This window comes from Humulus lupulus, chromosome 8 (assembly GCF_963169125.1).
Source record: "Humulus lupulus chromosome 8, drHumLupu1.1, whole genome shotgun sequence".
In the NCBI taxonomy this organism is placed as follows: Eukaryota; Viridiplantae; Streptophyta; class Magnoliopsida; order Rosales; family Cannabaceae; genus Humulus; species Humulus lupulus.
Genome location: NC_084800.1, coordinates 16,389,068 through 16,405,580, shown reverse-complemented (window position 1 = coordinate 16,405,580; position 16,513 = coordinate 16,389,068). Strand labels below are relative to the sequence as shown.

At 37.7% G+C, this 16,513-nt stretch overlaps 2 protein-coding genes across 2 annotated transcripts; both read right to left on the bottom strand.

Moving 5' to 3' along the window:
• Positions 1-10,289: 10,289 nt before the first annotated feature.
• Positions 10,290-11,465, bottom strand: LOC133795076 (F-box protein CPR1-like). Its single transcript, XM_062232526.1, has one exon. It carries the CDS (start codon positions 11,463-11,465, stop codon positions 10,290-10,292), a length of 1,176 nt encoding a protein of 391 aa, XP_062088510.1.
• A 2,866-nt stretch (positions 11,466-14,331) lies between these two features.
• LOC133795075 (F-box protein CPR1-like) lies at positions 14,332-16,373 on the bottom strand. Its single transcript, XM_062232525.1, has 3 exons — positions 15,157-16,373; positions 14,451-14,502; positions 14,332-14,337 (listed from the first exon to the last, which is right to left on the bottom strand). The coding sequence occupies exons 1-3, from the start codon at positions 16,371-16,373 to the stop codon at positions 14,332-14,334; spliced, it is 1,275 nt and encodes a 424-aa protein (XP_062088509.1).
• Between the last annotated feature and the right edge of the window lie 140 nt (positions 16,374-16,513).

Genomic DNA, 16,513 nt, shown 5'->3' with positions numbered 1-16,513 from the left:
CGCCAATTTTTTTACATAAGCATTTAAATGCAACAAATCCTACTACATAGGTATTATTGCCGCAAATTTCCCTAAATATTATTATAATAATGATATAATATATTAAATATTAAAAAATATATATACTATATGTAATATACATTAAATAATATATAATATTTATTATATATTATATATTAGGGTTAAATATTTAATATATATATGTTGACACCGCTTTTTGTCAACTTGAGAACATAAGAGCATGGATTCAAGAATAAAGATATAATAAAATAAATAACACTATGTGTGAAAGGACAAAATTGCCCTTGAAAAATGCCCTAAATTCGGCATCTGTACGGACTGGAGGCGCCGCGACGCTAATGTGTAGGGCCGCAGCTCTAATGTGCTTCGCGTTCCAGATTTTGTCTCTGGAGTATGTAGCGCCACAGCTCTGTCTGATAGAGTCGCAACTCTAATTCCCATTTTAATAGAGCCTCAGCTCTATCTCCATGGCGCCTCAGCACTAATTCTGGCTGATTCTTTTTTTCTTCTCTGTAACTCTTAGGGTTGCGGCTCTAATTCCAAATTTTCACCAAATCATCAATTTGACCCCCGGTTTCGCCCAGTTTCCATTCCTTAGCCTGTTTAACACTATTTCTTTAAGAATTAAGCGCTTTTCCTCCAATTTCAAGATATTTCTTTAATAACCACACTTAATCGTGAAAACACAATAAACACCCGCATAATATCGCACAAAACCAAATAAAAGACTAAAATTGCATCTTAAAACACGACATAAAAACATACCAAAACTAATCCCAATAGCCGCGATGCCTGGTAGGCGAGCCGCGACGCGAGGTGCAGGTAGAATGGGGGTAGGAGTCTCTGTCTAGAGGTGGGCCGCGACTCAGGGGTGTGGGGCTGCGACGCTTAAGGGCAGTTTTAGCCAAAGTTGTATTTTAATTGTGGAAACTTAAACCTAAAGGCTCAGTGTAACGCCCTACTACACAAGGACCATTATGGTGTGCATTTTAAAACAGTGCTAAACTCGCTAATTGAGTCATTTGACCATAATTTTTGTAACTAAGTATGATTAACAGTTTAGGGTTAAATTTTTTTTGGTTAAGATACAACGTTTCACTAAAACGTTTCCTATATACATTGGGATCCCCAAAAAATGTAACTTAAAGGTTAATTACAAAAAAATATTTAAAACCAGCCGACCTAAGCGGCAAAATAGGGTTTAACCCTAGTTCCTCTTTAAACCCTCGGCCATGGCGGTCAAGCAGCTGCATATGTACACATCGTCACCTAAGCTCTCCAACTCAAGGATGGTCCAGCTTTTTTTTGCCTTTACCTGCACCACATAGCACCCGTGAGTCGAAGCTCAGCAAGAAAACTCAATATGCTCATGAACAGTAATAACATGTTACTAAATCATAATAGGCATGCATAGCATGTAACGCCCTGGATAGCCAAGACCGTTACACTGTGTGTTTATAAAGTGCCAGACTTGCTAATCAAGTCAATCAATTGAAAGCGTGTCATCGAAACTATAAAAGAACTAGGGTTTAAAATGTTTTGGTCTCAAAAGCCACATTTTCATTAAGAAACATTATTTATTTACACGGGATCCAAAAAATATCAGTTTAAAGACCATTTACAAAAGTTATAAGGTTCAGATACAACAACCAGCCACACTAAGGCAAAACGAGCAGTTAGGTAATCCCTGTCCTGACTCACTCCTCGACCATGGTGATCGAACAGCTGGCTATGTACATTCCACCTCAAAGCTCTCCATCTCAGGCTTGGTCCAACTTGCCCTTGCCTTTACCTGCACCACGTAGAACCCGTGAGCCAAGGCCCGACAAGAAAACACAACAACAATAGAGCATAAGCAATTAGCAAACAAGTCAATATCTCACATTGCATTACATAATCTCAACCATATAACCAACCGGCACAATCAAGAATTCCACATACTAAACATGTCAACACATATCAAATACAATTCACAAATGATAACTAGGGCTGGCGCCCAAAGGCTGCCCCCTCCGTTATCCCGTTGTCTTTGGCTACCAGTGGCCAATCTGCGCCCCGTGCGCTAATATCATGTACGACACTCTTAGACCGATTTTACATGTCCCATGGCGTAATACCAACGTTGACACAATATTATTCTCGGGAGCACTTAGTCCCATCACAATCATACAACCGGGTGCAGTTTTCTTACCTTTCAATTCACTAGCTTCCGATGCCTCAAAGCCGCGAGTAGGGGTGGAAATTTGGGTCACGACACGACACGATTAAGGTAAACACGAACACGACACGTTTAATAATCGTGTCGTGTTCGTGTTTGAGTTTTTGACACGTTTAATAATCGTGTCGTGTTCGTGTTTACCTTAATCGTGTCGTGTCATAATCGTGTTGACCCATTTAATAATCGTGTCGTGTCATAATCGTGTCAGACACGATAACACGAATACTTTACATAGGTTTTATGATTTTTTTCGTATAATTATGATTAATCGTGTCATAATCGTGTTATCGTGTTCGTGTCGTGTTGACCCGTTTAATAATCGTGTCGTGTTCGTATTTTTGACACGTTTAATAATCGTGTCGTGTTCGTGTTTACCTTAATCGTGTCGTGTCATAATCGTGTCGACACGAATCTGACACGTTTACACGAATTGCCACCCCTAGCCGCGAGCACGGTCCTCTACCCCAAGCCTCTCCAAAGACCTAGTCACAACACAAATGAAACATCCTTTGTCACTAACCAATCCAAAACTACTTCCCGGAACCAATCCCACACTCTCGGAATCCCCCAAATCCCTAAAACAATGCACCGAAGACATCCCCCGAACCCCCGGAGCAAAGACTCAAAATTGCAAAATCCCATGCTCTGAAATTGGCCTAGCGCCGCGGCGCCCAGCAAGTCAGAGAGCTTGCCCAGCCCAGAATCAGCCTTGCGCCGCGGCGCCCAAGAACAGGGCCGCGGCGCTCCTTCGCGAACCCAGATTTCTGGGTTTTTCCCTGCGTTTTTCCCGAACCCAAACCACTCCAAATCATCCCAAACTCATACCTAAGCCCCAAAACCAACTCAACACCCCAAATAGACCATTCAACAACCTATAAACACCATAATCTAGCTCAATTACACAACCACTCACATAATTCATACTTAAATTTCATATTCAAACCCTTAAACCAAAACTTGCGAAAAGTGCAAACCAGACCTCTAGATTCTTAAACCATAACAGCTATAAGATTTCAAACATGCTTAATACCCTTACCTCAATCAGAATTTCAACTTGAGCTTCCTCCAATCCAAGCTTTAAACTGAATTCCCCCTTGACAAACCAGCTGAATTCCCATGCAAAACAAGCCATGGCTATCTTTCAATTCCTTCCAAAATCAAATTTAGAACTTAACAAAACAGGGACTAAATCCTTACCTCAGTGTAGACCTTGATCTGTGTTTGATTCCACACCCTTAAACCCTTTACTAGCCTCAAAGAGCACAGCTCAACTCCTCTTCCACTTTGCCTTCTAGGTTCTTAATTCTCCCTTTTTCCTTCTTGATTTCTCTAGCCTTCCAAACCTTAATTTCAGTTACACTTAGCATAAAAGAATCGTGTATATCCATTTCCCTCAGCCAAAGCCATCTAAACCACTGCCAAAAGACTACCTTATCCCTCCACTAATATCCCTTTCTAACTAAACCTCAAGGGCACTCTTGTCTTTTAACTTACATTACAATTCTACCACTTCTCCAACAAAACCTGTTACTCTCTATGGTTACTAACAGTTACATAGGTTACCATATTACCAGTTACCATTACCTCTCAAGAACTAATTTACAAAATCCCCAAAGTACCCCTAGACTCCTCCCGAGCTGGGTATAAAAATCCCGTTGTGACTATGAGTTATCTAGCTCTCTAGGACCGTCTCGGCACGTGCATCACATTGATATCACCACACCCACGCGGTACAAATCACATAACATAATTATCACGTTTATGCTCTCAACGGGCTAAAATTATCACATCTCATAATACACATAGTCATGCATCTCAAATAGTCATATAACATGCTTTAAAATCATAATCATGCATCTTAATCATTAAATTCACACATACTTCCCATTATGCCCCCCAGGCACACTAATCAAGGCCCTTAAGCCTTATTAGTAAATTTGGGTCGTTACATAACAATAATGGCCCTATTCATGCATGCAAATAAGTCCAAATAATGATTGTTGGCCCTGACATTTGTATAGATGACTTTCAAGTCATAATTAGAATAGATGACTAATGTGTCCATCTAAATTAAGTGACAACTAAGTCACGCACTTGGGCTTTGCACCCTAATTAGATGAATGAATAACACTTTATGATTTTGATAATCATATGGGGGCTGGTAGCCCTAATCAAATGAGTGATTAACACTTTGAGATTCTGGTAATCATGCTGGGGCTTATAGCCCTAATCAGATGAGTGAGTCACACTTTGGGCTCCACACCCTAATCAGATAAGTGATTGATGAGTGAGTCACGAACTTGGACTCATCACTCATATCCATGTGATGTTGCAGTCACCTGAGCCTTTTGGCCCTGGCTCTAAGTAACTAGTCTTTAGACTAGACAAGCGCTTTTAATTTTCATCGAACTTGAGGTCGGTCAAGCATTAATGTTCATGATGATTCATTCAATGCTTATGTCGATTAGATCTAATAATTTCGGCTTATGTTGAACACATCAATGTCGTTCTTGACTCTTAAGCCAATACCATACGACTTGTGCCTATTTATGACTCATGGGTCAATGCCACACACAAGTAAGTAATGTAACCTGGCATATATCATATGGCAAATATCCAAATGTAGGGCATTCAACATGCTTACTTAACAGTCACTAGCATAATTATGATTATGCACATTTACAGAGAGTCAAGATCTGATCAATCTCATATTTAATATTCATGTCATGCCCTAATCACATGTATCTCATGCATTACATACTGGGTGTAGTTTTCTTACCTTTGGTCCGAACACAGGTTACCAATAAACGAGCCACAAGCACGAACCTGTTTCCAAGCCTCTAGCGATAATCTAGTCACAACCATAAATGGTGTTTCAATGAGTTCAAGTTCCAAAAACCCAATCCCGGGACCAATCCCGCACTCTCGGGACCTCCAATTCCACCAAACAGGGTGGTGGAATCATTCCCCGAGCCCTCGGGTCAAAACCCCAAAAAGTACCAAAAAATCAATTTTTGAAGGTTGTATAGCGCTACCTTTGGGCGCTACAGCACTACAAACAGAATCAAAACCCCCAAAACAGAGCACCTAGCGCTACCACCCAGCGCTACAACGCCCAAACCAGAAATTCTTGGTTCCAGCTTTGTGTTCTTCGAGCTTCAAAGCTCCAAATTCGACCCCAACGGGTCCCTAGCCCCTCAAATCAACATTTTGATCCCCCAAACATTCACCCAATATCTTAGCAACATTATAACAACATCAAATACTCAAAATCCCCATAGGAACTCATAATCCAAGTCTTGAGTTTGTAAAACTCAAGAGCACCAAGAACATCGAATAAACTCAGAATTCAAAGCTTAAATTACCTCTGATTATGCCATCCCTCGCTAAATCCTTCGACTAATAAGCTTCTAATCTTCCCTAGAATCACTATGCCTCGATCCTCGCTTGAATCCGAGTCCTAGAACTCAAGTTTCCTTCGAAAATGCAATCGGGTGACAAAAAGGGAACCAGAGGAAGAGAGAACGTTCTGAACGTTCTTTTATAATTCTAATAGGTTACTTCAAGCTTAAGTAACCTCAAGCAAATCCTAATGCTCGGGGTCCCGAAAACGCCCCTGGGGTTAAAATAGTCAAAATTTAAAATTTCCCCCCTGATCTCACTAACTCCTAATTTATCATCAAATATCTATTCCCATTACCCAATAACCCGGTAATGCACTAAATACCCCTTGACTCACTCCGAGTCAAGAATGAATCCCGTTGTGACTTTCCCACTAGTTTACCTCCTAGGATCGTCTCGTGCTGAGTAACCCTAGCATAACCAAATAATAATGAAGCACCACACACATATCACATATATGCCAAATATACCCGAAATGGCAAAAATATGAAAATTCCCAATTGAACAGAAATGGGTTCACATGCATATTTAATACACCTAAACATGCATATAATCATTTAATTGCGTAATAAATCAATTATGGCCCTCCCGACTTCCTAATCAAGGCCCTAAGCCTTATTAGGAAATTTGAGTCATTACACTCGGGATCGAATCTACTACCCGTTTTGGTAGGATTTCAGGTCCCCGGGGGCTAGTAGTTGATCTAGGAATCTTTTATTACTCATTTTATTGATGGGATTTCATATTTGGTTATGATTAGGTGACCGCTAAGGACCTAAGGTCAGGATTGTTCTCAAGGGTCGTTCTTAACTTATTTTACGCTCAAGTCTAAGGTAAGAAAACTACACCCATTATGTGGCATACATGATTATTATTGAAGCATGTTGAGTGCTCTATACTTGGATATTTGTTGCATTATGAATGCTTGATTGCATTGTTTATCTGAGCAATGCACTGACTTATGAGTCAGAAATGACAATGGTGTTAAGTGCTGGTCATGAAGCTCTGACTTATCAGTCAGGATCATCAATAGTACTGAGTGCTGGTCATATGGAATTGACTTATGAGTCAAGAGCAGCAATAACGCATTGAACATTGGTCGATATGATTAAATCTAATCATCAAGAGCATTATATGCTAGCCCGACCTATTGGTCGAAGAAAACTAAAGCGCTTGGTTAGTCTATGGCTACTTACTCAGAGCTAGGGCTAAAAGGCTCAGGTGACTTGATGGTCACATGGCTTAGGGCGCAGGACCCCAGGATGTTTTATTAGTCATCTATTCAGGGCGCAGGACCCCAGGATGTCTTAATAGTCATTAATCCAGGGCGCAATACCCCAAAATGACTTATCAATCATCATTTGATTAGGGCTGCAAGCCCCATAATGATTACATGATTATTTGTTAATATTTTCATACATGTAGTAATAAGTTTTCTTGTTGAGCCTTGGCTCACAGGTGCTATGTGGTGTAGGTAAAGGGAAAGAAAATCTTACCCAACCTTGAGTGGAGAGCTTAGCTGGCGACGTGTACATATGCGATCGCTTGACCACCACGGCCAAGGTGTTCCAAGGGAACTAGGGTTTAACCCTATTTTTGCCGCTTAGGTCGACGGATTGTAACTTTTGAATTATAATGACCATTTTGGATTGTAAACACTTTTATGGGATCCCATGTATAGTTTAACGCCTTCAATAAAATATATCAATTCCTTTTAACCAAGATTTTAACCCTGACCCATTAGTAACACTTAGATGCACTTTTATGGCCTAATGACTCGTTTAGCGAGTTAAGCACTATTTCAAGTACACAGTTTGACGGTCTTGGCTAACCAAGGCATTACAAAAACCCAACCAGCGTTGCCCGCCATCTCGCCGCCATTACCAGCATCCGGTTTGGCAAATCTGCCACTTTCTAGTGACTTTCTGGGGAGTCTAAGCACTTTTTGGACCAATGGTTGGCATGAATGTGATTTACTTGCCGATGTGGTCATTTTGATATATGCCACACCTACCTTCATCGAAGTTTCCGATACATTGCTCACTGCCGCCACCAACCGCTACTGTGCACCACTTGGGTGAGGTTTCGAAACTTGAAATTTTAAATATGGTCATATTATATGCCATTGGACACGATTTTGAATAAGGAATACAATGATGATAATTGTTTGCTCATTTGATGCACGTAGGAAAAACCGTGATATTAAAATTAGACTAAATCACTCTAGATTGTTAAGCTTAGGAGCGTCGCTTTGGACTCGGATTGAAAATTCTAAGGAGTTAGGGACTCAACTTGACTATTGGACTTATTTTACTCGTATTGAATTACATTAAACATATTCCAATTTTAATATTTATAAAATGTTTGAAAAATAGAAAACTTAATCTGCATGTTTTCTGATCTGTTCTAAGGGCACTGAGTGCCAAATATATTTTTGTTCACTCATTTATGCAGGTTATGATTTTTGGATTTTATTCAAATGTAGCTGTTATGCTGTCCAATTTTCTAAAATATAAAAAGGGAATATGTTTCTTTATTTAAATGTTTATCTGCATTTAGTTATACTAATGAAAGCCATAGTGATCATGATTTCTGCATGTTGTTGTTTCACAACCTAGTCTCTGTGTCATCATAGGTAGATCATGTGTTCACCCACCTGTAGGTGTAAAGACCTGGCATCTGTATACAAGAAGTGTTCTGAGCCTCCCCCTTGTGGTGGTTATTAGGTCCGACTACCCGATTTAGGATGTTGGTTTTTTCTATGGTGGGTAACGGGAACTAGGGATCTAGTGGATGGTGTGATGTGCACTTGTAGCTATGCTCTTATGATTATTTGTAGTTTCTTTCTATTTTTGTTTATACATGATGATGTATGTTTTGTTTTCAAAGCTAACCATGCCGGGGTTGTATTAAACTTTAGGGTTCTATGATATTAGTTGTTTTCCTACTAGGCTTTATAAGCTCACCCCTTATATTTCTCCCATTCCAGGAACCCAGTGATGTGAATGTGGAAGGTGAATTATTGATGGAGACAGTGTATTTAGCCTAGTTCTATTTAGTGCCATAGTCCTATCTTTTGAACATTTTATATGTATTTGATTCAGAACCTAATGGTCTGTATATCTAAATTAGTTAGGTAATTGTTAAGAATGAAGAATGGTGGATGCTAAGTGTTATTTTGGATATTTTATGACTTATTAAATTTAACTGTTTGATGACTACATAACTGTGAGGAAATTATTGTTCTATATATAATGATAAATGATCATGCTTTTATCACTAATATTTGTATATATAATCATAGGAGTTATTCTATTATTTTCACTTATAATTATAGTACTATTTAATATAAACTAAATTATTATTTATAAAAAGACTATTTTTCATTAAGGGTCAAATTTTGACATTTGACTACCCAAGTTATGGATAATACAAATCTGACAAAGCTTAGGGCTCGAGTCGCGACATTTTAATTAACATGTTTTGTGCTATAGATCTTTGATTATAAATTGTGCATATAAAAGTATATATCATCCTAATAAAATCATATGACATATGAATGGTGCATTCATTAAAGTTAAATTTATCTATTAAAAAAAGATCTTAAATAGTTGTCTGTAAAGCTCTATTGATCCACAATATTCAGCGACACCACTAGATTGTGTTCGATGAGCAATGTATAAATACAAATAGATTGTCGATGACAAAATAACAAGTCCGAAATAATGTATTATGTAAGACACTATGACATGGTTCATGGTGGTTGCTCACTGCCCATGCCAGAAAGACATCCATTTCCAAAATATATATGATAAGAAATTTCATCCAGAAGGACGATCAACTAAACTCTTGGCCATAGCAAAAACACTGAAGTATCTACCTGACAGAAGCATAGAAACCAATATATATATTAGATGAATGTTACAATAATTTATTTTAATTTTAAGCCTAGATTCAAAATTTCTTAGATTTGAAGACTTTTTTAAATAAAAATATCAAAGAGCGAGAATCAAAATTTGAGGGAAGGGTGAAGCTCTCTTAGCCACCATATACGGTGTGGCTCCATGTCTAGGGATAGATGTTACTACAAAAATAAAAATATAAAGATGATCAAAGTAATAAATAGGTCACCCTTCCTCGGTTTATGGTGAACCAGTAAGATAGAATATGATTAGGTTTATATCAGAGGATGTTAAAATACGGGAGAATGAAATATAGCTATAATTAACAAGTATACTCATATACCTCTGACTCTGGCTTCGGTTCACCTTCTCCATTTATAACACCAATTTGAATCCCTTGGACAGAAAAGTATCCCTAAGCAAAGCGATGTCAAGTAAGAATAAGCAACTTTTAAAATTTTCATTTTTACAAAAAAGTAAGAATAAATAATTGGCTACTATATCGTGAACTCCAAAATATGAAGGGAAATCCCATATGACCAACTAACTATTCATTGTGAGAAAAACATCATGGGTAGATTTTTATAATATTTTTTAAAGATAGTGTTTAAAAAAGTATAGTTCATTTTCACACAACAATAAAGCAGTTCACTTGATTATATGCCTTAAACAAAGTCAACCACTTTATAACAAACACAAATCACAAAGAAACTAGCTAGTCAAGAAAGAGACTCAATAGGCATGCATTACCTCTTACGTCCTCTCAGTTGCTGCTCCTGCTTCTTTCTTTTATTCCCATTCTCCTCTGCCTTCTTCCCCTTGCTGCCCCTTTTACCTCCACCAAGTCCCACAAGACTTCTCACACAAACAAAAGTGTCAAAACATTTAGTAATGTCAGAAATCTTAATCACACTCTTAGCCGTATTCTTTTTCAGATCATACAACATAAACTTTTCACCACCCTGATCCAAAAGAAGCTGACGGGCATTCTTGAAGTACACAAGTGGAGTGGCATAGTCGAAAGGGCCAGTCACACTCGAAGGAAACACCGAGACCAGCTTAGTCCAAGACTCCTTAACCCCATATTCTTTCATTGCCCAGATGTCAACATGGTCCGCTTTCTCATTCCCACTGTAGATGCATACCATACAAAGCCACCCGCCTAGTGGTGCCAGGTTCGTGTAAAAAGCCTCTTTCTCACTAGCCTTCTTCTCCGGCAGCGAGATTTCGCGGTATTCCTCGGTAGCAAAATCAAAAGCGACAACGAAGAAGGAAGCATAGGATTGGGACTCCCGGGTCACCATCCAATGCAAAGAACCGCTAACGAAAACGCCGATCCCATGATGTTTATAACCATCACGGTAGGGAAAATCACCAACCCTCTTCCAAGTGTTGTATTTTAGGCTATAAACCTTGATCTCAGAGCGGAAAGATCGAATATCCACCCCAAAATAATGTATCATCCTAAGCAACTTATGGTCGTCATTCACAGAGTCGTACCCAAATCCGGCGATTCCAAACTCGATAATACCGTTCGGAAATGGGTTCTCGATAAGATCAGAAAGGAGAAGCATCTTGTACCTTCTAGTGGATGGGTTCCAGATAGCCATATCTCCAATTGAATTTGTCAGAACGAGCAAACCATTGAAACAACCCAAAATCTCGACCCCACACACGTCGACGGGATTAAGTCGTATGGCTGAGTCGAGAGTGTCGACATCTATTGAGTGGAGCTCTCGGTCGCCGCGAATGAGGCTGAGGTTGGAATCGGTTTCCATGGAGTGTTCGAGGTGCGTCCTGACGAAATGAGGGTCGTCGATTAGGGAGCACCAGGGCTTGGAAACGCACCTGTACCGCAGCAGATCTTTGACCGATAGTCGGCAGAGGATGTTGAGGATTGCGTCCCCTGGGAGGCTCCCCATTGTTGTTTCAGGTGAGTTTGGTTTGGGACAAAGGCAACGGCGAGGGTTTCTTTCAAAGGTGCCTGTCTGTCTGTCTGCTGCCTGTCTTGGTATGTTTGCATGCAAACCAAGCTACTTCCGTTTTAATTCCACGATTGCCCTTCGTAACGGCCAAACTGTAACAAGAGAGCAGGGGTAATTTTGTCACTGCGATGGTGGGGCGTTTCGGATTTTGATTTTTGATTCGGCACACTTTGGATCTCTATACTTTCAAAAAGAAAAAAAAAATCAAAACACTGTTTACTACTGAAACGTAATTTTGGATATATATGAAACAAATGAACCAAAAAGCGGTCCGGAGACTTAAAAAATAATAATAATTATAATTGCAAATTGTAGCAAATTATAATTGTCTTTTTTTAATCTTGATTAGTGTTTGTTAATCTTAGCATTTCTAACCTGAAACTTGTTTACAGAGGAAATGGCAAGATGGACAAGAGAGGGAGTCAACTCAATCCATGAATCAATACAATTGGAATTTAAACTAAACGAGCCAGTAAGTGTGCCGCCTGATCGGAATAGCATCTCGTTTAGAATGAAAAATATCTTGCAAAAGTACATAACTCCAATAATCCATGCAACTAATTAACTCTCTTATAGTTAAGCACCTCCACACAAGTTTTAAACTATCAGAATTAAGCCAAAACTTCTCAACCTCCAGCTTGGCAAGTTCCACGCCAGCTTTGAGTGCAAGGGCCTCTGCTGCTTCGACAGAAAAAATATTAATGCCATGAAGAAACGTGGTTGAAGATGCAACAAATAATAGTGCCCAAACCACAACCTGAACTACAAGTCCCACAGCCGCATCACAATTGATTAACTTTACAGAGTACCCAGAGGCGGTGGGCACCATTTCACAACAACAGAGTTAGTCTTTCCAGATTGAATATCACACAAAGGGAGAGCCCAAGCCAAAGTCTGTTCCCTCCCTAAATTTTATATTTTAGTCGATCATTGTCCTTGCTCTTATTCCTCTTATTTCATGTCTACGTAGGGTCAAAAATTTCTATAAGGATCCACTTACTTACAAAATAAAAAAAGAGATTTTGTTAAAATTTTGAATAAAAAGAGAGATACATAATCTAAAATATTAGAAGTTGGTATAAAATATTATATATGGTTAAAATATTAAATACTCTTTTTTTTTTCTTTTCTCAATTATTAGCCGGTACATTTCACCAAAAGATCTCAACAACAATAATTTCCTGTCAAAAAAAAAAAAAAAACATAATTAAGAATCCCTGAATACCACTTTTGCCAATATTTTGATCATCATTACATCAAAGGATTTAAAAATGTTTTCCGAAATATTAAATAATTATTTTTGTTTATGTTTTTTTTTCTTTCAAGTATTAATAATTTATTTTAGTATATATATATTGTATTATATATTTGACTATAGTTTATTGTAATTATTAATATAATAATTAAATAGAAATACACAAGTGAAACAAAATTATATAATTGAACATTTTTAAAAAAGCACATTACAAGTATTTATGAAGAATAGTGCTCCACTCCTTATTATAAATTTATAATGCCAGTTTAACATATGGATGTCACTCAAATATTTTACAATTTATGTGTCAAATAATAAAGTAGGAAAGTGAAAAAAAATACATACAACATTTATCTTACTTTATGATAAACTTCAAATTAATTGAAATAATATTATTCACAACCACATGATTTTTTGTCCAGAATAAAGTTTATTACTATTCAGATTGTATCAAAAAAATAGTACAAATTGGAGGGGAAATTTTCTCTAACCAGCAAAACTCATTGTCTAGCCTATGGGCATGCTTCGCCAAGTCATGGGCCGCATTATTAAACTTGCGATTAACATGTGAAAGAGATGCCCACGGAAAAGTAGACAATAAAATTTTAATATCGAAAAAAATAATCCCCAATTTATTTTGATAGACTATATTATTATTCACAACTACAAGATTAAAGTTAAATATAATTTGAGAAATCCCCCAAAATGATGTAGAGACAAACCAAAGTAACTATTTCATTAAAAAACAGCGCCCATGCAAGTATGCAACATGGTCGCAAATATTTGCCGTGTTTTTGAAGACAAAGTGAATTTAAATGCATTTTCCTCTTTATAGTCCCTTATACAAAAATAGTTATTAAATTCCTCTGCCGCTATTTGGTACGAAGATTTGGTTTGATAGTAATTAATAGGAACGTCAAATCTACCCATGGTAGTTAATGTTAAATTTTTGTGTACAAAATAGTTTACTTTATCATTAAAATACACGTGAAGTCCATACAAATTATTAATTTTACCCCGTTAAAATTTGTACTAAATATAGAAATGATTTTAAATTCGCATTCCCACTTTTACTTTACCCATTACCAAACACCCCCTTAATCTAAACCCCATCTAACTCTACTCCCACAATCTCAAACCTCATACCAAGTTCACTTAAGTGTTGTACATGGGCGATTTGTGCATCTTCATTTACGAACATATATATTGAAAACTCATCATGAGATAAAATAATATGGTGAACAAAGTTCAAAACATGACACGCATTTAGTTTCAAAAGTACTGCGTGCACTAATTATTAACATGGCTAAACTTCCAAAACATGAAATGCAAAGCTGGAAATTAAACTGTTTCATCCAGAGCAGAGATTACGGCAAAGCTGAACACGATTCCATCTAGAGACTAAACATCAACTAAACCTGCGAGTTCTCTGAAAAAAAGAAGAAGAAGCTGAAGAAAGATTAGAAAAGCAAAGTGAGAGCATGAATTAAAAGCAACAAAAATCATTAAACTAAATAGCCAATTAAGCGTTGCAGCCGTTGTTTATATTTAAGACTGCAAATTAACAATAACATTATAGCTCTAAGTCTAAAAATGAGCTGTTTATATTACTACTGGAAAAATTCCAGCTCTAACAAAATAACAAAAAAATCAATAGAAACATGTACCTTTAGCTTCATCAACAGCACCTGTCTGAATCCCCTCGACAGGAAATCGTCCCTACTTAAAGCAGAAAACAATGTATGTAATTGCAATAAGATTAGTATGCTATATTCATGTTCAAACAGTTACTAACTATTGAACATTTAGCAGTTACAACTATATTTGCCGATGTAGGGTGGGCAACAACCAAATCAATCAAATTTCATCTAATTGATCCAATCTAATTACAAAAAATTAGATATTCAATTACAATTGAATTGAATCCGAAGACGGATCGATTCTGTCAAAATTCAATTAATGACCCATCCAATTACATATAATATATATTAAAAATATTTAATTATTTATATTTTTTTTTAAAAATATGCTTACTATTAGTCTTTTCTTATACTTTTCCACATCTAATTAGAGGAGAAAAATAAAGATATGCATTTATTCTCCTATTTCTCTTTCATTTTCAATTTAAATTTTTGAAAATGAGTGAGAGAGAAGCCATTGTAAAAACTTGTTTAATATATCTCATTTTCAATACTACATGACTTTGATTGTTAATATTAAAAATCAGATTATACATTTTGAAATTTAATTGGATTGAATTGAATTAGCATAAAAATGTTGGATTAGATGGGATCACCACGTATAAGTACGTGCAATAAACAGATAATTAAGTTAAAATGGAGAAAACATAAATAGGAAGAAGACAAGTCTTACCTCTTGTCCTTCCTCTTAGTAGCTTCTTCGTGCTTGCCCTTCTTCTCCCTCTTCACCAGCCACCCCTTCCTGCTAAGCTTCTCTGCCTTCTTCCCAGAGAGTTCCCCATCTCTACCACCAAGTCCAACAAGGCTTTGCAGGCACACACACTCTTCAAATAGTTCAGGCATACCGGGAATCATCACACTCTCAGCCTTATTCCTTCCCAAATCATACAAAATAAACTTTTTGGAATCCTGATCCATTAGAATTTTATTACCAGGATACTTCAAGTATGTAACTGGGAACACATAATTGAAAGAGCTTATCACATCTGATTGTACAACGGAGTACAGCTTAGTCCAAGACTCCTTAACCCCATATTCCTTCATCACCCATATGTCAACGCGGTCAACCTTGCTTTCCCGAGAAAAATCATTAGATTGGTTCGAGGTGTAATTACAAATCAGACAAAGGCAACCTCCTAAGACATTCAAAGTCATGCAAAAATCGTCGTCCACATAATCAGGTTGAGGCACCACATGGTATTCCTCGCTGACAATATCAAAAGCACCAATTAACTTGGAAACATCAGATATTGGTTTCCGGGACACAACCCAATGTAAAGCATTGCCAACATGAACACCATACGAACGATTATAACGAAGGTAATAAGGAAAGTCCTTAATCCTCTTCCATGTTTTGGCTTTTAGGCTATAAACTTTAACCTCAGAGTCAAAAGAGTCGTCATCATCCCCATAAAACTGTATCAACCTTATTAACTTGTAATCATCATTAATGGGGTCATGCCCAAATCCGTAAATCATATATTGACCAACACATAAACCGTCGCTTGGAAATTCAATCTCAGTAATGGGTAAGTTCCTGTACCTTTTAGTGAATGGATTCCACAAAGCCACATCGTCATACGAATTAAACAGGGCAAGTAAGCCATTGCAAGAGCCCAAAACTTCGGTACCGCCCCCAAAATCGATTGGGTGATTGAGTTCCACGGCGGAGTTAAGAGTGTCCAGGTCGACCCAGTAGAGCTCGCTCCAGTTGAGAACAAGGCCGGTGTTGGAGTAGGTTTCCTTGGAGTGACTGAGGTGCCTTTTGATGAAATCATGGCTGTCGATCAAGGAGCACCATGGCTTGGATACGCACCTGTAGCGGAGGAGATCCTTGACGGGGAGCCGAATAAGTATGTCGGTGATGATCTCCGGTGGGACGTTCGTCATTGCCGTAGTAGCGAAAGTCAAGCGTCGGGGAATGAGTCGCACTGTGTTTGTAGTACGAGACTACTAGTATGCACCATTGAACCTTGTCTCATAGCTAGGAGGGTTATTGTGTAAACGGTTGCACTATTAAAATATTTATA

What these genes read in the sequence shown, in the direction of transcription:
- LOC133795076 (XM_062232526.1), bottom strand. Translation starts at nt 11,465, where the DNA reads ATGGGGAGCCTCCCAGGGGACGCAATCCTCAACATCCTCTGCCGACTA.
- LOC133795075 (XM_062232525.1), bottom strand. Translation starts at nt 16,373, where the DNA reads ATGACGAACGTCCCACCGGAGATCATCACCGACATACTTATTCGGCTC. An exon ending in ACTAAGAGGAAGGACAAGAG is followed by an intron (nt 14,503 to 15,156) that starts GTAAGACTTGTC and finishes TGCTTTAAGTAG; the next exon opens with GGACGATTTCCTGTCGAGGG.